Genomic DNA, 27,563 nt, shown 5'->3' with positions numbered 1-27,563 from the left:
ATCTATTTATACATATTTATTTATTTATATAAATATATTTATATTTATTTATTTATATATATTTATTTATATTTATATACTTATTTATATTTATATTTATTTATATATATATATTTATTTATTTATATTTATATTTATTTATTTATATACTTATTTATATTTATATTTATTTATTTATATATATATTTATTTATATTTATATTTATTTATTTATATATATATTTATTTATTTATATTTATATTTATTTATTTATATATATATTTTTTTATTTATAAAAGAAAGAAAAAGAGAAAATTGAAACGTCTTTAAGTGTACAATCATAGAGGAGCAACGTATGTTCGTTTTGTATTTCTAGTTTCGAGGCAGGATTGTCTGATTATGCGAGAGAGTCGCGCAGAATTTTGTGAGGCGAACAAATAGTAGTTCGCTTATTCTTCCTACTACTGGAAAATTCTTCGTTCACGTTCAAGTAGTAAGAGCTCGTTCAATCGAGCATTGATTAAAGTTTCGTTCAAACAAATGTAGTTTATTGTTGTAAAAGAATACTGCGTGTTTTTATCTCGATCGTTCTATCGTGAAGATTTTCCGAAATTCATTTTTCATTTCTAGTTTTTCTAGTTTTCGTATTTGAAGCGACGTGCATATATTCAGAAGCTTCCCGTTCCTCCTTTATTTCTTTCTATTCAGCGTCGAACAAGGCCTAATTCAAACGGCACGCAAGAACAACTTCCATCTAACGGTACAATACATTTTCATCCGGGCAACAAGCTCCTTAACGAGAATAGCAGTCGCTTTAATAACCCGCGCAACCCCCTATTTGGATTCATTACTTGCGCGAAAAAAAAAAAAAAAAAAAAAAAAAAAAATCAATACCTCTTCAATACTTCTCACCCAATACGATAGCATCCCACTTTCGCTTCAATCAGCCCGCCATTTCCACGATCGTATACCCACTTCAATTTTTACGAACACGCGAACGAATAAAATTCAAGCGCCGCCGCTCGAGCAAACAAAAATTTCTTCCCCGAACAATTCTCCCTCCTGCCATTCGCTTCCTGCTCCCGTCGTTTCAATAAAAGTCCAATAACAGCCGCAGTCCGAGTGAATTGCGAAAGAAGATCGCTGAAAAGCAAGAGGAAGAAGAAGGAAGGAAAAACGAGAGAAAGAAAGAGAAGGGAAAAGGGACGAGAAAGAAAAAGAAAAAAAAAAAAAGAAAAGAAAAAGAAGAAAAAAAAAAAGAAAAAGGTAGCGCGACGCGAGGCAGTGCAGTGCAGTTTTCACGTTTCTCGGCTCTTCCGCGAAAAGCGACGAGACCGTTTTACAAATTCACGGCGGCGCATCGCATTTTTCGTCGGAGCTTTCACGCTCGAACGCGCTTCTAGTCCGGTGGGGTGCGCATGCAAGCCCCCGTCGTTGCCGGGTTAAGCTGCGTCGGCCAAATATTTCGGTGGAACAGTGGAGGATAGAGAGAAGAGGGAAACCGGTCGGTGGGTCGCTCTCGGAGCGGGTATGGGCATGGAAGAGCCTGTTAGGTTGTAACTGGTCTATTACTGGCTTTATTGAGATTGGGAATCAGCCGACGATTACCCGAACAGAAGCGGCAGTCGGGATCGTGATCGGGATCGGCAGCGACATCGGCGACTGAAAATATACCGCCGGGACTATCGGCCCGGCGCGATTTCCATGTCCGGAAAAACAGCCGCGAAAGAGTCGTTATTACTCTGACACGCGAGGGCAATGTGTACCCATTAGAGGACCGGCGCGGCGAAGCAATGCGTTCGCGCGGTCGTTAACGTAATGGCTGGTAACACCGAATTTTCCCATTTCTACGGTTAATACCGGCGCGGTGGCTAGTGTCTGGGGGGAGGGGGAGAAAACTGAAATACAGGTGCGAACGTCCCGAGATTACAGATATCGATCATCGGCTTGCGCGGCTGGATCTCATGATGGACCGTTGGTCCATCTCTTTCTCCGTGCCTCGAGAGCCAGGGCAAATATTGGGGGTTGGCAGGAAAAAAATATATGCGTAACAGCTTTGCCTGCCTCTCGCTTCGCTATATCCTCTCCTCTCTATCGCTATATTCTATCCCTCGTCAATCGTGAAATACGACCGTTTGGTATTGTCTTCGAAATGAATTTTCGGTACAACAGCGTCCTCCGGGATGGTAACTATCGGCCACATCAAGCCGGAAAAAGAGTAGTGGCTTCCGTTTCGTGCCTCTTCGTTCCAAGCTCCCGCTGGACTGTCGCCAATAGCGAAATATCGATGTGTCACTTTTTTCTCGTACGACTTTGTTCCCCGAATCGGTTCTTGGCCGACATATTCTTCCTGTCGCGCGCCACGCCGAGATATTTCAATATCTGACCGGTTAATCGGCCGAGTTTGTCTCGCCGTGTAAACGACGCGTGATCACGTTAAAACTGATCGCGCCGTACCGAACGCTGCGGCCACTACGCGGCCCAGATAAATGTGTTCGTTGCCGTGCTCTACGCAACGAGATTTACCGGCACCGTTAGCCTCGCTGTTAAAACGATAACAATCCTACACGGTGTACTGTGCATCCTCACTAATGCAATGGTACTTAGCGACGCTACATTACACCTCGAACCGCTATTGCCCTGGTAATTTAGCATCGACGCCGCCCGCGTTAACAAACGAAAAGACACTTCTGTCTGTAACCGGTGCGTGGCTTTCAAGCAGCCATAGTCCGCTCGTAAAATCCGTCCAACCGTCCGGCGCCGCGCCGCGTTCCAACTTTTTACACCGCTCGGTTTTTCCACCGTTGCCTCGCCTTTCCCACCCACCCCCTTTGCTCTCCTCTCTGTGAACACGAAATAAGAGCCGCGCCTCTGAATATTCATAGTCGTTTGAATGCAAAGTGAAAATCGGTTTTACCGCCCGTGGGAAGATGTTGGATTTTACGAGCAACGTATAAGCAGCAGGACTGTAGGGACTATAGCCAATTTCGGGACCTTCTACGGACGGTAAAGTTCCATTGAAATCGCGTGTCCACGGATTTTGCGAAGACTGACACTCGTCGGTCATTAGTCGAGGAGAAATTTCACGAGATTTTTGACAGGAGTTCACTCTTAGATAGAAACGTGCGCATTGACGCTCGCACGTTTCGTACATTTTTACGTGCCCAGTTTGAAACAGTATCCGTCTAAAGTATCGACGTATCGTTTGCACGTCAATGCGATTTTCTAAGCGATACGAAGATTCTGAATTACTCCTATCGATGAAAGAACGACGTTTGGTAAAGTGACGAGAGTGTAGAACGCACGCTCAGAGCACACGCACAGTAAATTCTCTGTAAATTATTATGCAGATAGGCCGGTGCAAATCATCACCAAAGTCGAGGATACCGAGGCGTCCGTGTGTACGGCGTTAGTTTAGCGTCTTGTCGTGTGGTTGACGTTTAATTCAGAATCTTGTGTGTCTTCTGTCTCTGCTCTCGCACTTAAGCTTACTCGCGCCGTTTCACCATGAACCCATAAATCTCAGAAAACTTGGGGGTGGCACAGTGCGAAATAGGGTTGGCTGGCGAGCTAACCACTTCCAATTAGCATCGCCGACAACTTTCAACGTTGTGGAACTACGAGCACGAACGAAACTTTACGATTACGAATAAACACCAGGGCCCGATGTTGCGTTTCACGCTCGTACAACCGAACAGATAAAACTATTTAACACCGGTCTCCTATGTGTGCGTCGTTGTTGTTCGTTTGCGAAACTTTGTAGAATGCTTCGGCAAGCATAGCTTTTTGTTCGCGTAATGTACACGTGTAATAAATATTCCTGGTAAAGAGGTACTTTTATCAGTTACGAAACGAGAATTTATCAAAATAAAATTCAGAATTTTTTTATGAGTGTAATGATTGAAAAAGATTTGCACCATATTTCTCATCACTTGAAGAAACTTGAGCGAAGCAGACGTGAAAGATAATCTAAATCTCCTCTGAATAGCCCTATCCGCGCATCAATTCCCATCGGCATTACGATAACTGACTGTAACGATAGCAATCTGAAGCTAACGCTTGGAAACGAACGGTAAAACCGTGGCCAATTCGAGTCTCTTTCTTTTATTGCGATCCGGCCCTCTTACGATAGCTCTTAAAAATGCGAGTCAGTCAGCCCGAGACACTTCAGTTAAATCGGTCTGATATCCAGAGCAACGGATTCCGAACGTGGACACCCTACCTGTCGCAATGTTACGGCACGAAACCGAGTGGCAAATAGCTGGCACAAAACAGTGAAAGCTCCCCATGGGCTCATCCCCATGAACGACCTCCTGCAAAAACATTAATCACGAGCTACTTGTTATCCCTGCTCGCTTTATGGCTGTATCACACGTTCGGTTAACAAAAAGTATCGCGATTCGTTCTATTTTTCATTGTTGTGTAGCTCGTGCCGTTATTGTCGTTCCTACCCGTAACTCGTTCCCTCCGTTTCGAACATTTTTATCTGCATATTTAATGTTTCTCATCAGCAGGATGTATGAGAAACGTGCCGCTGCGTGGTGTTATATCGTATCGAATGGTGAAAATACACGAATAGAAATGCAAATGTAAAGTGAAACAGGATTATTTGAGATATCCGTAAGATATTCGAATCTTTAAATCTAATCGAAATCTAAGCGAAATTATTAGTTTTTAATAGTAGCATATACGTAACAATTAGTACGTAATAATTAGTAACATATACATATGTAGGAGAGTGAGTAAATATATCGTGTATGTTAAAAGCATCAAAAACGAAAAATAATTTGAATAACTCCTGTGATGGAGGAGGTATCACAGAAGAATTAAAACAATGAACAACAAAATAATTTTCAGAGATAAAGCTTTATACCACGGAATTATACCGAGAACAGTTGAATCAGTCGGACAGACTTTCCTTTCGTTTAGATAAAAGTTACATTCTGGAAATATCAATTTAATTGCACGATATATATATTTCACTGGCGCGTTACACCGCTAACGACGAGTTAAACAGTCCGTTTTCAAACACAGGCTGCTTCAGGGAAAGGTTCATTAAGCGAATTACGAGACAAATTAATTCGATTCGACGATCCTTCCTCGTCTTACCGTCTTGAACTACACTTTTCTTGAATCGAGGAGAGGGAATTAAGGAAGTTTACAAAGCTTTGTACAAAGTCGACTCGTCATTCTGATATTACGACGACTTAGGAAATAGCTGAACGGTATCCGTCACTTTAACTTCTCTAATCTTAATTTTCCCAGCAGACGCTAATTCTCCGTTGGCCGTCATCGAGGAGTTCATTTCGTCGCCCGTGAAACTTCGAAAGCCCGTGCGATAATGGCTATCTTCTGGCTGCAGCCTTTTGAATATTCAGTCGGCGACAAGATAAGACCAAGAGATGGAAGAATGATCGTCGACGCTGGCAACCGCGTCGCAAAAAACTGCAGCTTCATTTTCGGCCGTGAGCTGCGTCACGTGTAACCTTGTTTTTCCGTCGTTTGCCATTCTTTCTCTGGGTCCGACCGAGCCAACCCCTCGGAGGGCGGGGGAGGGTTCTTCTTTTCTCCTCACGAGATCTCCTCACGGGAAGAAAATCGATCAGAGGTTAAATGTGGCATAAAATTTGAAGAGTCCTCGTACGGCTGGGTCGGCGCGTCGCGGAGCATCGAGCATCGGGATCCTAGAGGCCGCTTCAACAAACGGACAAACGGTTCGCAGAGCGTAGCACGCTGCTCTTCGAGGAAAGGCAATATGCATGTAAAGAGCACTTGGACCCGCTTTACGACTCGAAAGACCCTTCCGACACGGACGATAGCAATCCGTCTGATGGAAACGATATTCCAGTCTACACCGTGTGTATCAGGAAAACTTTCCTTCGGTCGGCCCGCGGTAACTTTGTAATTATTTCTCCTCCTCCGCGCGAGGGCCGAAGAGGGTCGAGAGGGAACGTACAGTACGAGTACGTTTAAGCCGAAAAACGACGTGGAAGCTTTGCTAAGCGGTTTAAATATTTCATGCCCGTCGAGTCTATCAATCGAACGGCTTCTGACGGATGATTTTAGCAGCTGCTCCCTCGGTTCTTGGTTATCGCCCTCCCGAGAAGCTGGAAACACTGTGTTCGCGGATTTTTCGTATGTCGTTCTGTTTCTACTTTGAAGTACACTCGAGAGAAGAGGCGTGTTATTTTGGATTTGCCGAGTGGAAGAAGATGGTCGATTCGTAGAAGCGTTCTCCGGTTTCTTAAAGATTGAACTTGTCAATTTTGAAAAAGTAGGCGAAAAGGGGGAACAGTGATGCACGAAAGTATTCGAACGTTTATGATAGAAAATTTGTATTTCTAACAGAACGTTTGTAATATGTGCATTATACGAAACTTTTTGCAATACCGTTGACATTGTAATAAGACACGATTATTATAATTACATTGATATTTGGAATCAATGCTGAAATATTGTATGTACGAGTTACAAAACGATTATTGCGATCATGTACGAACCACATTTCTCTGCGATGAAAACTTTCATAATGAGTTCGATTGTGTTCAACGTTCGATCGCGCGTGTAAGTGTAATAACGAAACTTTTGTTAAATTCTAATTGTTTTGAAATTACTATTAGCTTCTAACGATATCGATTGCTGCAAAATTTACGAAAGCGTTGTTCAACTGATGTCGAAGAGGGATCGTGTTGCAGTAATTACGTATCAGTTTACTGTTTAAATTCTCATAAACGTGAAAATGATCGCACTACAGTTAAAGCTGATACGATGTACTAACGGGAGCCCTAAGGCAGTTTAATTGTGTACGTTTTCTGTGGATCTCGCGGGAACGACCCGAGGTTCGGGGGCTCGTGAGTGACCCTATAAATTCTCGTAATCTGATTTCGAGAGTAGTGAAACCGGCTTCCCTTTCGAAATCGAACCGGAGAATAATAGATTTCCGTGATTTCCTGCAACGTTTTTCCCTTAAATATTGATGGTTACTCAATACTGTTGAAAATGGCCGGAAGCTCTATCATAATCATGGAAAATAACCTAACACGCCTTATGGTTGATTAGTTTGAAGGAATGTAAAACTATTCGCAAAATTGCGTTCGCTTATTAAAATTCTACATTCTCATTTTTAATCTAATTTAACAAGATGTACCTCTTTATTATTCATATTTTAGTATTGAAGGACTATAAATATATAGTAGAATCTCAGTGTGAATTCTAGGTATTCTATATATATATATATTACTTTTATTTACAATGCATTCTAATTTCTAGATCCGAATAAATGACAGGGAATTAAAATAAAATTTAAATAGACATATGCTAATATATGAATGTCCTCTGAGGATCTAAGAAATGATTAATATTCGCGAAACCAAATCATCGTGACTAATTTGTAGCTTGTGCCCGGGGTAACTTTGCTTTATAGTACCTGCTATAACAGAAGTACAAGAAACTTCTGATGCCATCGCAGATTTCCGCCCCTGCAATCGAGTAAAACACGAGGCATTGCGCCACCCTCAACGTTACGAACGTTCATTTGTACCACCCTAGTCATTTCCTATCGGTCAAAACAATTTCGCAGTTTCTTAATAGACTTAATAAATCAACCGGTTCGAATATCGAATCGGAACGACGTTATATGAGAGAAAAGGTCAGATCGTACCAGTTGTATTTTAAAAAAGAAGTTTTCGAGATCGTATATCATGCTTTCCCACTTCGCCACTATCCCTTTATTAAAATTTTTATGAATTTACTTGAAATATACGATCATAATTCCGTTCGAGGTGTTTGATATGAAAGACTCGAGATATTGATCTCGATTTTGCACAAGAAATATGAGAATGTACTCCCGCGCGAATGAAACGTACATATATGAACTGAAGATGAAAGAAAATCAAACCGATAGAGTAACAAGCAACTAATTTAAAAATTGGATAACTCCATATGCAGATAGACCATTTTATTACAATGACCTGTGTAGCTACATATTCTAAAAAATTGAAAATCAAATTGGAAACGATTTGCTGTGATTTAAAAACTGGCCACTCGATTGGAATTAAATCTTACGATTTTTTCCCCCCCGTGTGTCTCGTCTGATTTTATTAACCCATTTGTTTTTTCCAGATCATTTCAGTGGGGAATTACAGGAGGCTGGCTGATATCATGACGCTATTAGATCGCTGCAAAAATATCTACGGGGAAACGGTTCGTCCAGGGGGTATTTTTTCTAATCAGGAATACAGCTAATAAGGGAAATTGATGATTTAGGGAGCGAAGGAGAAAAATAATAAGAATAACTGACGACGGGGGGTACAATGAAATTAAGTCCTGGGAAATGGTTCACCCTCTGGCGAAGGTGCGAAATCTCGAAGGGTGGCCCTTTTTTTTTTTTTCCTTCTTCGTTTTCTTATTGCCAGCACCATCGACCGACTGGCTTTCGTCGGTCTCGCGTAGGCAAAGTGAAAAATGGCTTCTTATCGGCTGTGAGACCTTGCGCAACTTTTCTTTCGAGTGGTCATATAAATTACGGACACCCGATAGAAACTGAAGTAATGGCATTAGGGTCGCTGAGACCCGCCGATATCTTCAAACAACTCGAACGAAAATAATGCGCTGTGGGATACTCGAAGCTATCGAGAGCTTCTTACAAGGTATTAAACGTTTCGTTGATTGTAATCGCGTTTCTCCAAACTGGTAAATTATTCGCCGGTCAAATAATTTGAAACTGCGCAACTTGAGACAATGGAGTGACGATTCCTATCATTACAAGAGGAATCTTCAAACATTTAAAAGATTTATTTCAATTTTCTCCTGATTTATCACAGTATTTAATTCATAGAACACCGCATTTCATAAAATTGAAAGAACGGGTTCTTGCAACGAATCTCGTAAAATTCTTCAATTTTTTAAATCATTTCAGTAACTAGAAAATGAATTTTCAGTATAGTGAAATGGATATTGTAAAAAGTGATTTGTGTGGATTAAGATCAATAAAAACAATTGTCACAACGCACACAGCTTTCAATAATTCAATAACTGTTTTCCTAATCAAAAAAAAAAAAAAAAAAAAAAATAACATTCTGATTAATTTATTAATTGCTATCGATATAAAGAAACGTGACACGCTTTGCCAAGCTGGTTCGATAATTAATAATGAATGACAAACACAGGCGGAAACTTGATCAGAAACTATTAGCCGCCCCAAAAACGGTCAGACCCTCTGGGAAGGAAAGAAATTGGCATTGTGCAGAACCTCGAATAGGCGTATTCCGTTCTAAATTGGATCCTTCGAATCTTGTCGTTCGCTTTTATTTCGAAGTATTGTTCTTCCAATCTTCCCGTCCGACCAACCATTTGAAGGAAACGATTCGCAGTCCACGAGCCGGGAACACATCGTAGAGATAACGATTGAAAGCTTAATTCAATTACCTTTCAATTCGCTTTAATTAGTTCTGGTGCGGAAGTAACGGATTGCGGAACATCCGCTTGTTATCACTGCAAATTGTTTGCCGATATGATTGAATTCTATTTCCGGTTACTTATTTCATTATATACTAGAATTTTTCTTAGGAAACGTTCTCAACTCTCAACGCGGAAGATAACTTTTGAAAATAGATCGTGGCTAATTGTAAGATTATATTTAGAGTGTCAATAACGTTTGAAAATTAATTAGGTTTAGAAATAAAGATGAAGAAAATAGAACTGTATGAATCTAAATGTAGAATAAATAATTCGTGCACTCTTAGGTAATTAAATCTTATATTTCGGAACTAATAAAATGATTTTTTAATATACGATTTATTTTTATTGCACAGAATTATTTATGTACGAAATTATTTTTAATTTTCCATTATAAAAAATTAATGTATTAATTCTCTTTTATTCTTATGTACAAACTACACGATTAAAAATTTTACAATTTAATGTAAAAATTTGTTAAAACGTTGCAATGTGATTTACAATATAGATAAGATGAAGAATTCTGAGAATGCACATTTATTTTAAATATGCATTTTAAATGCGTATCAAGAAGAAGAATTTAAAAGATTGTTAAAGTATTTTCTATTTCAGAGAATTATTGGTTGAATGATTTGTCGAAAAGGAAGTGAAATTTTTCAAGTTTCAGCACGATAAAAACACGTGTAAAAATATTGAATCAAGATTCCAGCCAATGGAATAATCTATCCTATTATTTCGTTGTACGATTGGTCGAATGTGATTTATCTAAATTTTATTCGAGTAGATTTTCTAGCTGTGTTATTCTGGAAATGTAATAGCTATGCGTTATATAATTTCCTGAAAAACTTATCGCAATTGTCCATTATCGTATCAGCTAGAAATTTATTCTTGTCTATAATGAACTATTCTGCCCATTAAATATTTTTTAATTGCTTCAGTAATATTAATTTCTACGATGTTACGATATATATTATCATAAGTATTGTTTGTGTGTGAGAAATGTATGGAAGTTAGTTTCAGAATTCGCCTATAGATTGCCTTATACATTTCGTATTTCTCGCTAGTGATACTTAAATATATCTTTCACTATATAAACGTACTTTCACCGCAATATGTCACAAAGAATTGGAAATGAGGAAAACGATTGCACGAGTGTACGATGACTGACTCTTCGTGTTTGGACGTAATTCTGATCCGCTTTGATTTTTCTTTTACTCTTCTATTTTTACCGAAATGATACGAGTTCATGTCTTAAAAATTTATTTTTCTTAAATAATATTCGTATCGTTATATTGTTAAATGTGAATGAAATATTTCTATATAAATCTATGAGGTGTATGTTTTAATGTAATAAAATTCCAATTTTAAAGTAATACATACATACAATAATCTGAAGTAGATTGTTAGTTTTGAAAAGCTTTTATTTCATCTCTATTCATGTATTTTAAAACTCTATCTGACTTTATCTTTTAAAACATTAATGTTAAAAGCAATGTGATGCAGCTGTGATAAGTTTTTAATTAGGCTAAGTACTTAATAACTTATATGAAAATTGACATTATCCAACATTTCATTATTTTAAGTGCATAAATTTTCTCGCAAAATACTTTAAAATATTTTTTAAATGAACTATTAATTTATAAATTATTTCTAGATAAATGTTGTATATGATTTTCTTTCTAATTTTATTTTTAATAAAAGTGATTAAAAATAAAGGAGAAATAAATATGTACGTTGGACAAAATGAAATTAATATTATCTCTATTAATGTTTCCATTACTTTATATTCATATTCCATTACTTTATTTTTCATGTATATTAAAAAATTGTTATTGCAATTTATTTTATTTGTTCCTAGCACAGACTGTATTCTATCATTCTTATATTAGTTAGGTTATGGTTTATTTCCAAGCATCAATGAACCTAGCGTAAGGAAATAGTATATCAATTGTACTCCAGATGGCGATCCGGACGCAATGCTATTTTTATCGATGGAGTCCTCATTCTAATCTACATACCTATTTAATGTGGTCAACCACGAAAGCATCGTGTGGGATCGATGGATCCCGTTAATTTTCGCGTTTAATTTCAGTTCCGGCAAGAAAATAGAAAATATCTGTTGCAGATTGAATGTAAATAAGCAAGTGCAAGGTTAAGAAAAGATGGAAGTGACTTCTTTGAGTGAGTAACCGGAGAAGATGCAACATACAACTTATATTTACAGTATTTTATAATGATTGAAAGTAGGATTGTATATTTGTAACGTTCTAATTCCTCTGTAATCACGTTGTACAATGAACACGTTGCTTGTTAGAAATTAAACGTATAAAAATGCGAACAATTACCAGGAAAAGATTGAAACACAACATGAAACAAAATTTGTTTTTCTCACGTGTCATAGTATTCCTGCTTTTGTTTTGATAGAATTTTTGCAGTTACTTTAAAATTACAGTATTATAGATATAATTTATGAACTTATGATAGAAACATTTTACATAGTATTGTGTTTTTCTTAATTTCTTAATAAATATAACTGCCCGAAGGTAATGTATGGCCTTTTAGGTTATGACGTTTTAGAGTTCAAAGTAAGTTGTAATGTTTATTGAAATACACTTTGTGCGAATAAACTCATGCCTTAAAGATGAAATGATCATGAATCAAAGATAGGAAATATATTTTTGGCATAATGCTTTGCAGTCAGAAAAATTTAATAGGGATCATTACTGAAAACATCACTTAAATTATAGAAAAAAGAAAGTAAAAATATCAGATATTACAATAATATTATTTCATAATTTAACGCAATAGAAATGATACGTATATATGAATGAAAGATCTAACAATCGACTTTAATATTGTATATAGTGTATTATATATTATATAGTAGTATTATATATTATATAGTACTATACATGTGTATATATATTTCTATTTCTTTATAATGTATTTTAAAATATGGTTAATTTAGAAGTAACAATGTACATTTACAAGTTATTTATCCATTATTACATCATCTTTAGTTGAAATTATTTCAAACGAAAAACTTTCGAATATTCACAAAAATATTATTAAATGTTGAATAATATTCTTTAGTAGGTAGTATATGTGTATATATATATATAAATTTATATAAATTTATATGAAAATGAAAATGTATTAGGAATATTTAATTTACGACCGGAAAATCTGAATTACCTTCTTTCTCGGAAGACTCCCGCGCTTTTGGATCATGTTTGGAATTCCATACAATGTTGAATTTATTTTGTTTTCACATCATGAATTTTTTTTAACAAATAATTACACGTAATTTTATTTTACACGGAACACTATTCTGATGATTAATTACTTATTCATTACAACAATTTAATAATAATTATTGCGCTCTATCGCGGAACCGTACGTTAGATTTGAAGATTCCAACAACACTGCTACCAACTTTTAATTGCTGAAAAAATTTTGAATTTTCTATATATTTAAAACTATAATAATATATATTTAAAAAATCCACGTTTTTATTGTTATTATTCTTTTTTCAATCGTTGCGTATATATGTTGACTAGAACATAAATATAGTAATTAAAATTAATCCAAGTTTTAATACAAATAACATTTTGTAAACTTTTTACAGATTTTCAAGAAGTCCTTGCGGAATTGAATGAAGCCATAGAAAATGCAACGTTCCTTAGTATCGATGGTGAATTCACAGGACTTAATTCAGGACCTGATGCTGGTGCCTTTGACACCCCCGCTCAATATTATGCAAAATTGAGATCAGGATCAATGGACTTTCTTCTTGTACAATTTGGCCTTTCTGTATTTACACTTAATACAGAAACTCAAAAGTATGGAATAATATGTAACGCATGTAATAGATTTTTGTAAATTTAATACATTATACATCCCTGCCATAATTCACTAAATTCTTGTTAGTGTCAAAATTTATTAGAGTAAGCTTTTATTAAGTTGGCAGCAATATTGGCTGTAATATTAATTTATTAGTATACATTTATTATATATCTGGTGCTTTATTAATTATTCAGTGAATTGTTCTTTTTCTTTTACAGATATAGTCAACGATCATACAATATTTATATTTTTCCACGTCCCTTAAATCGCTCGGCTACGGATTGCAGATTTATGTGTCAAACATCCTGTATGTCATTTCTGGCATCGCAAGGATTTGATTTCAATAAACTTTTCAAATTTGGTATTCCTTATTTAACCGCAAATGAAGAAGAAAGATTAGTCAAACGATTGGAGGAGAAGCAAAAAGTAAGAGAGGAGACAGTAGGAGTAGAATTATTGCCTATTTTGGACGTTGACAGGCCTCAGATTGAAGAGATTTGGTAAAAATAATTTTAATTTTAAATAACATCTTTCTTCCATTAATATAAAGGAAACTTAATTGAAAATCATTTTAGTAGAAAGATAGATGAATTTATCACTTCTGAAGAAGAAGAACTAGTAATCGATAAATGTAATGCTTTCATCAGACGACTCATTTATCAGGAAGCAAAGTTGAGGTGGCCAAATAAATTGAGAATTGAAAGTAAATTGGAGAATTTTGCATGTAGTCTTGTTGTACAAAGATCAGGAACCAAGGAAGAAGAAGAACAAAAGGATGTTGAAAAAAGAGAGAAAGAAAGAACAGAAATTCAACAGGCAGTTGGATTGAGTATGCTCATGAGAAAAATTGCAGATTCTGTACGTTTTGATCAATGCATCTGATCTATCGAAAAAATATGGAATAATAAAATATATTTTTGTTTCAGGGAAAATTAATAGTTGGTCATAATATGTTACTAGATCTCTGTCATATAGTACATCAATTTTTTGGACATTTACCAGAATCATATTTGGAATTTAAGTCTCTTGTTCATAGCTTATTTCCAAGGTAAGCCTTTCCATAGTCTATTTTCAATGTTTTTCTTGAACTTATAAATCTCAATAAATATGATTACTATATGATTTCTTTTTATAGACTTTTAGATACAAAAATAATTTGCCATTCGCAACAATTCAAGGAAACTGTACCATCGTCGAATTTAAGTGTGTTGCTAGAAACAGTTAGTAAATCACCGTTTAAAATTACAGAAGTGGAATCTGTCGAGGGTAGAAGTTATTCTACATTGGCAGATAAATGTCACGAGGCTGGTTATGATGCATATATAACTGGAATATGTTTCATTGCATTGTCTAATTATCTTGGTTAGTAATTAACATGATTTTATCCTAAGAATTTTATCTATCTGTAATTTCCTCTTGCTATATGTTTTCTTTTTCAGGTTCCTTACAAAACCCCGAAGTGCCGATAGTTTTGTCGGATTCACCGCTACTCAATCCTTTCCTAAATAGGTAGGTTTTGTGATATTTAATATGCTTAGAATAGTATTTAATTTATAGTTTTGTTACAGACTTCTTATAGCAAGATTGAAAGATATCCCATATATAAACTTAGTTGGAGAAGATCGTAAGTATTATTTCAAATCTCACCTTTTTGTTCATATATTTAAGTGAAATTTTATGCCATTAATATATATTTATTTTTAGCTAATCCAAATAGAGATCATATATTTCATATGACATTCCCAAAAGAATGGAAGTTTAACGATATAAATCAATTGTTTAGTCCATTTGGTATGTATACAATTGCAGAATTCTTTCATTCACTTAATATGTAACTATTTTCACTTATATAAATCTCATTATTTTGACATGATCGATATAATGATATTACAGGAGGAGTACAAGTATCTTGGTTAAACGACACGTCTGCGTACATAGGATTACATCGTAGAGATCAAGTTAACGCAGTAATGAAATCTCTAGGTAAAACGAATACCTACAAGATACAAAAGTACGCTGATTACCAAGCTTCTTTAGGGATAGCCGTCCGTTCAGGAGATCGTAAACGAAAATTATCCTCATCCGAGTAAGTACAATTACATATTATTTGTCATATATTAGGATTTGGAATCAAAGGTTTCATTTATAATGATTCATTTTCACATTAAATTTTTCTTTTTTATTTTAAATAATCTTTAACTGTTTTAAATAATCTTTATTTTAAATAATCTTTAACTGTCTGCCTTCTAACTTCACGTATGTGATGTTCAGATGAGCAGAGAATATTTAGCTCATTATGTTAAGCAACTTATACACATTTCATATGAATTTTACACGTAAATCCGATTTCTTCATAATTTTGAACACGCAAGACGACACGTTATGCAGATGTAATGTTCCACCACATCGTATTGACATAATCCGCTGATAGTTTCTGTCGTTAATTTCTCATCTTCTTTGTAATTGTGACTTTTCTTCTTGTTTCATTGATTTACCCTTTCTCGATCACACATTTCACTCGTTCATGTTCAATTTCTGTCGATTAATTTCATCGCTTATCGAAAACATCTATAATGGAATTCTCGATAACCCGACATAGCGATGGCGACGAGTGGCACATCATTCAGAGTTCATCACGGTCATAAGTTATCTACTAAAGATGATATCGTTGATGTCGCGAGATGCGGGATATTAAACATTGACAGGAAGTAATATTTCATAGGTTAAAAGTAAGAGTTAACGCATTACTAGTGGAATAAGTTGCGCTCGCCCGTGCGATGATAATTTTAAGCGAGTAGTTGCCGCAAAGAGGAAAGAAGCGGCTGAAGTGGATGAACAGAGGGAGGCAACACGTCTCATACTATAGTCGACTTCTTAGGATTTCCTGTACACGAGAAATTTGCATAGGGTCGTAGAGCTCATTCTAAATTAATGCCAGCGACGCTTGTTACACGCTTGTCTTGACTTCCTCTTTCTCCTGTCGCCGCCGCCTCTACTCTTCTTTTTTCTCTTCCTCTTCGTTCGTTCAATGCTCCTCCTTTCTTCGTCCACTCCTTTGCCACTTCGTTCCTTCTTGATCACGAAGCTAAGGTCGCTAGTAAATCAGTGTTCCTCGCTTCTGTCGACGGGACTTAGATGCGCCGATCGAATATCGATCTGGCAATAAATTGATCGATGCATATTGAAAAATGACTTCTAAGCTGTGATTAATGAATCCACTAGATTCACGGACGGCATCGAAAGAGGCAATTGATGTTGTTTCATATAATGTTAGACAGAAGCACTTTAGCAACTACATAGTAACTTGAACTTTCTTCATTATGTGTTTCTGATAGGTCGTAAATTATCTGATGAAAGAATGTTGCTTGCATTATTGAGAGATTATACGTCAATTTTAACTTTTTAATGAGATCATAGAAGTTAAGAATGGAGTAAAATTATGTTTTTTACCTCTGCGTTTATCTCTACACATTTAAAGATGTATTTAACGAAAATTAATTTTCCTAATTCTTCTAATTCAATTATTTCGATACTATAAGTCATATATACTTATATGATCATCTAGTCAACTAATCTAATTCAATTTTTTCAAATTTCTCTTAAATAATAGAAAGATAATGGTTTGTTCGAATGAAAAGATAGCTCGAAACCGTCCGTAGAATCGAATCGATTGGCATATAGTGGCCAATCGCGCTCATTACGGGTACAAACGAGCCGCATTGCCCACGTGCGAATAAAAGCAAAAGCTCTTTGGTATTAGAGTCTTGATTAGAATAATGCAACATGCTTCGAATAACGTGTCTTGTCTCTCGACGGCGACGCGACCGCAATGCAAATGCCCGCGTATGAATCAGTTAGATCAGATACGTGGACAGCCACTGCGGGTGATTTCTCAAATTGGAATAGAAGGATACATTTCTTTACTGAAAAAAAAAAAAAAAAAAAATTACTGCACATACATTAATAGTCTAACTACTTCGGATCCTTGGGTTCATTATTTTGTTCTTTCTGTACGTATCTAGTATTTAATTACTACATTGAATTATCAACATCATACATTAATATATACCGCATAAAATAATAATCTTCAATAATAAATATGTTCTAATTATTGTTGCTATTTTTGTTGAATCTCCGTATTCTTCTGTCGAAGACGTGTGATCTGATTCTGTCTTTGAAATTGATACCTGTATATTGAATTTTGTGGAATGATAAAAAATTTATAAATGAATAGTTCTCGTTTTAGCACTGCTATTTTATAAAATGTTAATTTCAGTATAATTTACAAATACAAATTTTAATAACTCTGTATGCCTCTCGTTAATACCGATTCGTCCTAGCAAGTTCAATTTTTAATGAAGTCACAACGGGCCAGAGATTGATAAGTTTTAACCATTTACATATTTACTGACTCGTTCCGCAAAATGAACTCTCCTCCTGCGCGCAAGTTACACGAACTTAATTCCACACAAAATCACTTTCCTTGTTACAATTCCGGGACGGCACGCGAACATTCATTCTCCTCAGAGCGACAAGGAACATTGTACCCCCGTAATTGCTTAATTACCCTCGCCCATGCGTCATTCGCGTTTACCTGAACGTACCGCGGCGTGCTAAATGCACGGCTATTAGAATCGCAAATACGCCGACTGGACGCGGCGCATTATCGCGGCATTTATTTGCCAACTATAAATAAGAACGCGCCGGCAGATACAGCGACAATTTATAATGGTCAACGTGTGGCCCGGTAATAGCCGTATAAATTACAATTTCAGTCGTACATACCGGCCCGTGCGTCTTTTTTCCCCTCGCGGTGCATCTCGCTTTCTTAAAACGCCATTTAAATCATATCGATCGGAAAAGTCGCAACCTCGAGGCACACGCGCGCACACATGCACGCTCGCTCGCGCGTGCAATTTCTCCAACCGTGTCTGCTCAGAGGAGGCACTAGTCGGAAAATTCTCCGCGATTTTAATCCGTCGTTTTTGCCCCCCTTCCTCTTCACGTCTGTTTTATGATTCGCTAGAGTACATAATGAACACGCCGTAACCGGACGTGTTTTTTTTTTATTTTTTTTTTTTACGTGGTCTTGCGTGCGCGTGTGCGTGCGCGTGTCCGGTACTCCGGCGTGCCCCATAAGCATATATCACTTGCCGGTACCAATGCATCACTCGACAAACGCGCGCCAACACCATCGCGGATTGCTTCTGTGTCGCACGGCGACTTTTATCTCGTGCCGCGTTCTCGCGGCCCTGCTTTCCTCTCTCGGCCGTGTGCACGAGAAGCTCCTCTCCTTTGGACGAAGCTTTCGTGTCACGCGGAAACACTGTGCGCCGCCAGTAATTTATCGGCGACGTTGGTTCGCGTGCCGCAGCTGAGAGAAAGAGAGAGAGAGAGAGAGAGAGAGCTCGCCGACGCGCCTCATGCTTTATTAATTTTGATCACTCTTGTTTATTATTGTCACCTGACTCGTTTGTTCCCATTTAGCTGGAAAGACGATGCGTTCTGGTAGTCGAGCGATTCGACGCTGAAGTGAATTAGACCCGATGAAAACGACGAATGAATTTTTTTATTTGATTGCTGTTAAAAGCAAGTTTCAGTTTCTGTTCGACTTATTTCAGAGGGTGTCTTCAATTACCTACTATCACCTACGAACAGAATCGCAGCAAAGAAACAAAGTACGTTGAGCTAGCCTTCTCTTTGCAATTTTATCTGAAAAGAAAAAAGAAAAAATCTTTTCGATCGATATCCCAAACTGTAACACCCCTTATTGAGCGAATGTTGGCGTTCCGCGAGCGTTGATAAAACCAATCGCGCGACGTATTATCAGCTTGGAATTGCAATTTGCACCGCGAACGAAAGGAGACGGCAGTATCTCATTACTCCCGCCTGTGTAATTAAAATTTTTCTCCGACCGCGTATAAGGAACAGTGGTGACGAAGTGCCTGTTGATCACTTTGCATATCCGACCGGGTAACTAGCCCTGCTGATTTCAATGGACAGACCGCGAATCGAAGTAATTCGCGACAAGTAATGAAGATTTACGAGGCGGATCATCTCGCGGCTTTGCATTAAGCTATTAATATCAACCGGCTGGACATTAACCCTCTAGCTTGGCTAGATTACTTACCAGAAAGAAGTCGCACGTAGCGCGCTTATTAAATATTATTTATTGCAACGATGATTCGTTTATTAAAGAGATTATTAGACGTATACTTGGGCCTGGTTGGTACCAGACCCTAGATCGCAATAAATTCATGCTCGTCGCCGCGCGGCAAACGGTACGAACGACACTAACATTGTAGCAACGGTGGGGTATTTTTATTACGTCGATCGATCAGGCAGATCAAACCTCGCGGAAATGGTTATTCAGCCGCGAGACGGAGATTTCTAACGGGATCCGCGAATCATGCGCGGAAGAGGACGCGTTCAAGCATATTCTTTTCGAAACAACGGCAACCGTAACGATGACTTTTATTGTTTCATCGGCGCTTTGTATTTTTTCAGTAACAAAGCCGTATATTTTCGCGGCTGTTCAATAAATTTCGACATATGCCTCGTACGTTTCGCCAGTAAAGACTAAAACTAAAGACAGTTGAAAAAATGTCTTTCCTGCACGCGTGTATATTAATTGCTGTGAAATTGGTTACCGTGTTCAACCATTCGCGTAATTACCTACCGCGAAACTGATGGATCCGACCGTTCTAGCCAATAGCATCTTCCAGCGCGCTGAATTAGAGAAAGATCAAAATTCAACGGTGCTCGCGATAAATTGGAATGGCTTGCTATTGGAGAAGACGTTGATAACGCTGGTGAGTACCATCGAGTACCATCTCAGTATAATTTAAATAATCGAACGGATTGAATCTTATTTTGGTGGGCACGGGTTGATTTCATAATTTTTAACTAAAGGAGCTAAATAAAAAAAAAAAGTGCTTGTGATTAATTCGTGAGTAAAAAATCAGAAATAAAATTCTGCTTTAATCGTTCTAACCGTTGCGACGTAAATCCATGATGGAGTTACAATTTTCTGTTGGCATTTTCTAAGTGAGACGTGTTAAATGGGACGTGACAGGGAAAACGCAAGGCTGAAAACGCAAGATGTTTTATATCTGTTGGAAACAGTGTCGGCGTCTAATAGTTTCAGGAGGATATTCGATGATATTTTTATACGTCAAGATAATGTTCGTGGTTTGAAAAAGGTAGACCTAGCAGGAGGTACTAGATTTCCATGCATAATGCAAATACTTTCGAGCAGCCAGTATGTCCTGTATCCGAACACGGAGTCTCTATCTGGATTATGCCTTCGGGATCGCGGCTGTAACGAGTTTAACATGCTTCGAATTTTCTTTCTCTCTTTGCAATTTTTTTCCCGTGGCGCTGCCTTTTCTTTCAAAGTGCATACACTCGGCAGTATTATCTATCTAATTAGCGTTACTTCTGAATCGTCTTTATTATTTTATCATAAACCTATTTTAAATTGTGCTGTAAAGATTTGCATAACTCTTCGAATTTCAAAGAAAATTCCAAGAATCTTAATTTGACGAGAGGGATGAGGAGGGATAATCTTATTACAAAATTTTTACTTTTTTAAGTAGACTCGCAGTTCTTTCTTAATGTTGAAAAATTGCTTAAAAACTTCCAAGTCTTTCTATTTACTATTTCATAATGCACGATTATTTCACGCGTAAACTCGATGTTCTTTATTATATAAATATGAACGAACATTTTACCAGGAAAGAAAATCATATGATTTTATCCAACAAATTTAAACCGATTCCCCGTAAACTTTCATCGACGATGTTTTCATCGCATGATTACAAATGCCTGAAAAATTACAAGGACCGTTACACGACTTACATCCCTTTACACGCAATACGTTGACTCGATTCGAGACACGTTCGCATGCATTAACCGGCGAACGCGAATGGGGATATCTAGTTTCGGAATAATAATCGGAATGTCGTGAAATAATTCGATTCGAACATGCATTGAATTCCTGGTTATTCAATGCTTTCGCGGATGTTTATACAGATACGAGATACGTAACGTATCCGCTACACGAAGTTCAAAGTTTCGGTACCGAATTTAATAAAACGATCAAGAGTTGCTCGCTGCGTTTGTAGTTATAATGCAGTTATCGTTACACGGAATGACGAAACTTATGAGTAAATCGGTCGGGCACGTGGACGCGTCTTATCAATATCATGTTGCCAGCAGTTGTTTGACCGCGTGTATCTCATAGGTGGTTCACTGCCAGGAACTTGTCGATGGGCCAGGAATACTTCCACAAAAAAGCGCTAGAACTTATTCGAAGGATACGAAGGTTCCTTCCTCGTTCGTGACAACGATCGAGACTCTTCATTTCTGTATCCTGACGGTGCGTTGACCTTTTAATTATGACATTTATTAAGTTAAAAACTTCTCTCTTATCATTTTCGAAGCAATCAAGAATTTATATATTGTAATTAACAGCACATACGTAAATGACGAACAATTTAATTGTAATTGATGTTTAACTCTGATGTTAATACCTGTGGTTAATAGTTCATACGATTGCAACATTTTGTTGCAGAATTCATTTAAATCCTTTCCAAAGGATAAATTTTAACGGGGCAACGCGCACGATGGGGCATCGCTTCGCTATACAGTTTGGAAGAGATGCAATAAAACCGACGTGTTAGTCGTAAATGAAATATTCTAATAAAATGGAATGATTTATAATATACCTGTTGTTTCATGTGTTTGACGTTCAACGAAAACAACGAAATTCCCTGAAATTCATATTTACAGCAGTTCGTATTTGAACCCTTGCTACGACAACCATTTAAGACTACATGCACGTAGCACATGATCGTAGCTTTCGTCGGGAACCTGTTCAAGAATGAAAATAAAAGCATAAAAATATGAAATTCACGCGGTTTCATCTATCGAATATCTTGAGTAAAGCGTACCTTAAGTTAGGGTCGTTAATGCAGAGAGGAAGAACGATTCGAAGACTCGTTAACTTCAGCCATTCGAGTCAGCGACATGGTTGATGCTCGCGAAAAACACGCATCGGAAGAAAATTCTCAGTTGACAGGATATCTGGTATTCTTGCACTGATCGGCCATACTTAACGACGATGTACACACATGCATTCTGCATGCACGCACGTGATGCTGCATATTTATAAGTTGTGGCTACGGTAGTTGCAACAACATTTCCGCGGCAAGCTTCAACACGTGCACCGAATAAATTCTTCCCACTTCTTAATGCTCGGCAGTTGAACGATCAAAGGCGATTGATCTTATTTTCTTTCCAGAGTGTGCAAATTTTGACCAATAATCGCGCGTGTTCGATCGATTCTGTACATAATCGTACGTATACGTGAGAAAGATTGGCGTGTTACTACGCGTGTGTAAATACGTATAATTTATTAAATATGCGAACGTGTTTCGAACGTGTGTGGATATGGCAAATTTTAAATACCTTAACATTTTGCAAGAGTCAGACAAGTACACGACAGAACAGTTGTATGAATATATATATTGATTGTAACGAATAACAGAATCTAACTTTGATTCGTTTTTAGTTGTTTTTACATATTATACATAATAGTATCGTATGCGCTATTTAATTCGATTGTTGTAAATAATGACATTGATTCCGATGGTCGAGAGAGACAAATTCTCTCCAGGATATTTCTTTTGTTTTGTTCACCTGAATATCGACAAGATGAAAGAAACGTACTGCGTAAATTACAAACTATTTGATCTATCAGTCAACTTCATTAATCATGCTTGATTTTAATAACACTAATTTACTATTAATTAATTGTAATGATAGTAATTTATTAATTAACTAAACTGCCAGATTTTGCGATAGTCTAAATACGTTACTACGCGAAATAAATTTCTTTATTGGCATTTATCGAATTTATCAGTAACATTCTGTGTCTAGTCATCTTTCAAAACATAGAATTTGAATACATATGTACATATATGACAAAGAGAACGTGACCCATTTTGGTCGTTTCTATATTGTAGGGCGGTTTCGACGAAAAAGGGGGAAAACTCGGTGCCAACGAACGGCGTGAAGTCTACTAAGGACGACGATGGCTGGGAAGTAGCCACAGGTAATGACTTCGAATTATCATCAGAGTCCATCATCCCTTGCTCCTATCCTCATGAACGATCGAGAGCCACGTCGAGGCCCCGTGGAAGTAATCACGAGGCCGTCGAGATGCTCTTACTCGAGCAAATGAAGGTCGTGCAGAAAAGATTAAAGAACAGCTTTAGTTTGCCCACGGATTTCCGGAACGATCGAAAGAAGGACGCAGTACCGAAATACACGATATTGAAAAGAAACGCGGAGACCGATAACGATTGCAAGGTAGACGATGCGAGGAAAGTTTCTAAAAAGACTGAAATTCGGTTGTCAAGCACGGCTGAAGCCAATCGTTGCGATTCGTTGATATCAGGCTCTCATAACTGCAAGCTGGAAAAAACGAAGAAATCTAATTCCAACAGGTGTACCAATCAATCAATCGGTATCAGTTCGTACAAATCGGTTCAGGGAAAATCGACGAAGTACAAAGAAAATGAAAATCCAGTCGGGTTCTCGAAGAAAACGTCTAGAGTTTCTTCGTCGCCTTCGGCTGATCTAAAAATTCGCACCAAAAAGCAATCGAAGACAAAACCCATAGTGGAAAAATCATATACTTCGAAAAATACCTTTGGGCTTAATAAGGAAAAATATCTTCCAGACAGTAAGAAACACAATGATTCAAAATGGTCTTTTCAATCAACTGGCAAAGGAAAACGTCTGCTCATCATATTGGCAAAAATTTGTTTTAGCATTCTTTTCTTTATTATATCGAGGTTAAGATGGACCGAAGGCGGCGAAACGTGATTTTTCTCCGAGTCCCGAAGAATGCTGTTAACAACTGAGCAATAACCGACCGTGCTTGGTATTCGATCGTCAGTTCCTTAAATCTACTTAACTTGTTTCTACTTAAAACATAAATAGTTTTGATCAGATATTTCTAGAAAGTATTTATTTCACAACCGAAATCTACATTATAAGAATGGACTTTTGTTTTACACTTTTTTTTTTAAATTTTCTATTTAATGTTCCATATAGTTATTTTTGTGGAATTTTTTTATTTGATGAGGATACTATGTACAATTTATAATTCTAATATAATATAATTAAAGTCGGAGCTAAACATGACAATACATTAGAAGTTCCATTAGAATTTTTGATTTATAAAATTTTACGTCTTGAAATTTTTACAAATAATTGTTGTTGTTAAAAGTATTTCGTGCGTTTGGGTGTACGTGTTTTTATAAGAAAGTTATTTATCAGAATACGTTTTTAAGGTATTTTTATAAGCTGGAAATTTTTTATATTTATATTTTTACATTTTATTTAAGAAAACTTTTACACTCTTTTTTTTAGATATGAGACTATTGCATCTCATTTGGGGGGGGGGGGGGGAGAAAGAAAACTTATACATACGTCGCTCGAAACTTATGTATTTGAAACTTATTTCATACAATAACTGAATTAATAATGCTTAAAAGACGTAAATTTATACGGTTTATATTACTAAGGTAACAAATGAGAAATAATTTAAAGTTGCGTCGTATGTAAAAATTACTGTCATTTGTAATCACAGAAAAAAATTTGTAGAATTGTAATCATAGAAACATTTGTAATCGATATTAGACAAATGGTGGTGGTTTTTTGATTTATATGGATTATTTGAAAATATTTATTTTTATTTATTTTGCAGATTGCACTTATCAATTTGCCAATTGATAACTAAAATTGTATTGCTACGCTGTTTTTGAACAATCCATTTGAATTTTATTTAAATTTGTACCGATCCGTAATATTTACTACAAATTACAAAATATACAATAAACTTGTTTCAAATATTTCTTTCCATTTTTACTGTAGGATCTTAAAAAATTTTATTTTATTTTTCAGCTGTGTGATAGCAATATTCATAGTATCATTTTATAATTCTTTTTATCTTTGTGTTGCGCTAATTTCTTTTCTTTTTGTAATAAATATTATTATATATATATATCTTTAGGATATATTTGATTAAAAATTAAATATTAGTGTTAATTAATAAACTCGAAGGGTTATGTCGTTGCGCATAAACCGACTTTTTGTCATGTGCACAGGGAAACGGCGTCGGAAGCGAAAGGACCATATAGATGCTGCACAAAAAACGAAGCCGGCATTGTTTCCTCAAGCTGACTGGGAGTAGCATTATTCAAAAGAGCCAAGTCTCAGATTTTAACATATCGTCCGCTGGAGTGGCGGTGAATAAAGTTGAGAAATGCTGAAACAAATTGACGATATTTTATTGTATCATTTCTTATTTTGTAATGCCATCGATGAATCAAATCACGCAGCATATTTCTTTTTTACTCACTTAAAAGCACGAAATCATTTAATAAAAAAAAATTAACTGTAGAAGTTGATTTTCTCGTTTCATTTAATTTCTAGATTAAAATGGTAAAGCTTGATATCCAGAATCAAACATTAACGCTATTTTTTCTTCACGTTGTTTTGAACGTTGTGAAATATATTTCTGATAAAATGTGAATTATGTAGGTGACAATCAAACTTTTTCACTGAATACAAATATATTACGACCTGTGAATTACATGCGTAGCCGAATGTGCATTCAATTCATATTGGAACTGCTTTATATTGTTAAGTATATAGTTCTCGAATAGATATACAAGTTTAACGAATTATTTTTCGTATAACAGCAGACTGTGTAGTCTATTATCAATGCGTCATAATAAGTGAATTGATACACTGGCTGCAAATGAATCGAGATTTTATCGTATTATTAATTTCTTGAATTAATTTCTTCACCTCATTTGCATGCCAATTTACATGTATATAAGAATTTAATCCGTAACTATTTTTTCCCTAGAAGAAAGTACTGATACTCCTGGAAAAGAAGTATTTATGTATATAAGTACATTTGGAGAAGTAATGTTATCTCAGAAAAATTCGAATTTACATAGGTTCATATGTTCATGATATCGTAAAATGTATATAAACCAATGTTATACTTTGCTACGAAATACTTTCACCAACAAGTAAAATAAATTAATATTTATGTACTAATCTCATTTCCATGAAAAATGTCTCGTCCAAAGTTCATTAAGATACTACCGAATAAATACTACTTTTATGGACTGCTTAACTAACGAAAAATGTTATTTAAGATCCGTTAATATATTTGTATCGCTTTCTGTAATGCAGTTTCGAATTGTTCAAGAACTTTAATAACTAAACTAATAAGAAATTTAAAGGTTCAGGTATCATAAACGTTTGGGCTCATGTATGATTTGCATTCGAAATATTTTATTATATTTACAACCGAGTATTTCTCGGAGTTTGTGGAAGCAATAAAATGGCATTTAATATGTTATGTGTGTGTTCTGGTCAGGACATATTATTATAATATGTGAATGATATCAATTTACACGCAGCAATTAAATTCCCAGATTATACTCATAAGTAATATTTTTTTCTTATTTTACAATTTACTTTGAATTTCCAGTCGAAATTTATAACCAGCGATTGGACAGTATAGAATCGATATCTTTAAGGATAAAATTTTGCTTTAATCATAAGGATTAAGTACTAAATAAAACATTACGAAGATTAGACGAAAGAGAATAATTGGATATTATTGGATATTATTATTTTGTTCACTTTATTCTTAGTTAAGTTTATTATTAGTATACATCAATTAAATGTTCGATTATTACGACATATTATTAAAATGATTTCAATTAAAGAATTTAATAAGACGAAGGTCTTGAAAATAGTTATTCGTGTACAAAATAATTGTATTAAACATTTAATATTTAACTATAATATATTTCTTATTAAATAATTGATACATTATGTCGTTCCGATCGATAAAACCCAATTTTTAATGTTTAAAAATTACATACATAGACGTTACTTATAAATTGATTTATTAAAAACCATAAAACTTAAAAATAATATCTACAATAATTCATATACAGCACGGACATCATATAACACTTGATGAAAATAGAATGACTTTCTGTAATAATCATTTTTTGGCATATAACACTGTGGGAAATATTCGATTAACAGTAAACAGTGTTGAACAGACTTTTATTTGTTCTCCGACTTTACTTCGTGTAAACGGAGATATAAACAGCCTTAGGAAATATTATTTCTTGGAATTCGACGTAACTCACGTATATGTTTACATTTCGAATAT

At 35.9% G+C, this 27,563-nt stretch overlaps 2 protein-coding genes across 5 annotated transcripts in view; both read left to right on the top strand.

Annotated features, from left to right (window-relative positions):
* The window catches only part of LOC122536223 (acid sphingomyelinase-like phosphodiesterase 3a), a 44,579-nt gene extending 42,377 nt beyond the window's left edge, over positions 1-2,202 (top strand). The window contains exon 6 of the mRNA XM_043668410.1: positions 2,153-2,202. Within this exon, the coding sequence (XP_043524345.1) occupies positions 2,153-2,202 (50 nt within the window). The remainder of the gene's footprint in view (positions 1-2,152) is intronic.
* Positions 2,203-11,425: 9,223 nt separating this feature from the next.
* LOC122536272 (poly(A)-specific ribonuclease PARN-like) lies at positions 11,426-26,110 on the top strand. 4 transcript variants are annotated; one of them, XR_006308364.1, is made up of 13 exons: positions 11,426-11,617; positions 13,065-13,278; positions 13,501-13,782; positions 13,858-14,140; positions 14,209-14,330; positions 14,418-14,644; positions 14,722-14,791; positions 14,851-14,906; positions 14,987-15,073; positions 15,176-15,368; positions 21,528-21,662; positions 23,311-23,399; positions 25,462-25,502. XR_006308364.1 is itself a non-coding variant. In XM_043668504.1 (12 exons), the coding sequence occupies exons 1-11, from the start codon at positions 11,599-11,601 to the stop codon at positions 21,625-21,627; spliced, it is 1,653 nt and encodes a 550-aa protein (XP_043524439.1). In that variant the 5' UTR covers positions 11,426-11,598; the 3' UTR covers positions 21,628-21,662; positions 21,858-22,008. The 4 variants fall into 4 exon arrangements, 3 of the variants coding, with proteins under 3 accessions (XP_043524439.1, XP_043524441.1, XP_043524438.1); XM_043668504.1 differs by lacking the exons at positions 23,311-23,399; positions 25,462-25,502 and adding an exon at positions 21,858-22,008; XM_043668503.1 differs by lacking the exon at positions 21,528-21,662 and having other exon boundaries at positions 11,432-11,617; positions 25,462-26,110.
* The last annotated feature ends 1,453 nt before the right edge of the window (positions 26,111-27,563 follow it).

This window comes from Frieseomelitta varia, unplaced genomic scaffold (genome assembly GCF_011392965.1).
Source record: "Frieseomelitta varia isolate USP_RPSP 00005682 unplaced genomic scaffold, Fvar_1.2 scaffold_816, whole genome shotgun sequence".
Classification (NCBI taxonomy): domain Eukaryota; kingdom Metazoa; phylum Arthropoda; class Insecta; order Hymenoptera; family Apidae; genus Frieseomelitta; species Frieseomelitta varia.
Note: the sequence above shows the minus strand (reverse complement) of the source record. Positions and strands in the feature narration are given on the sequence as shown.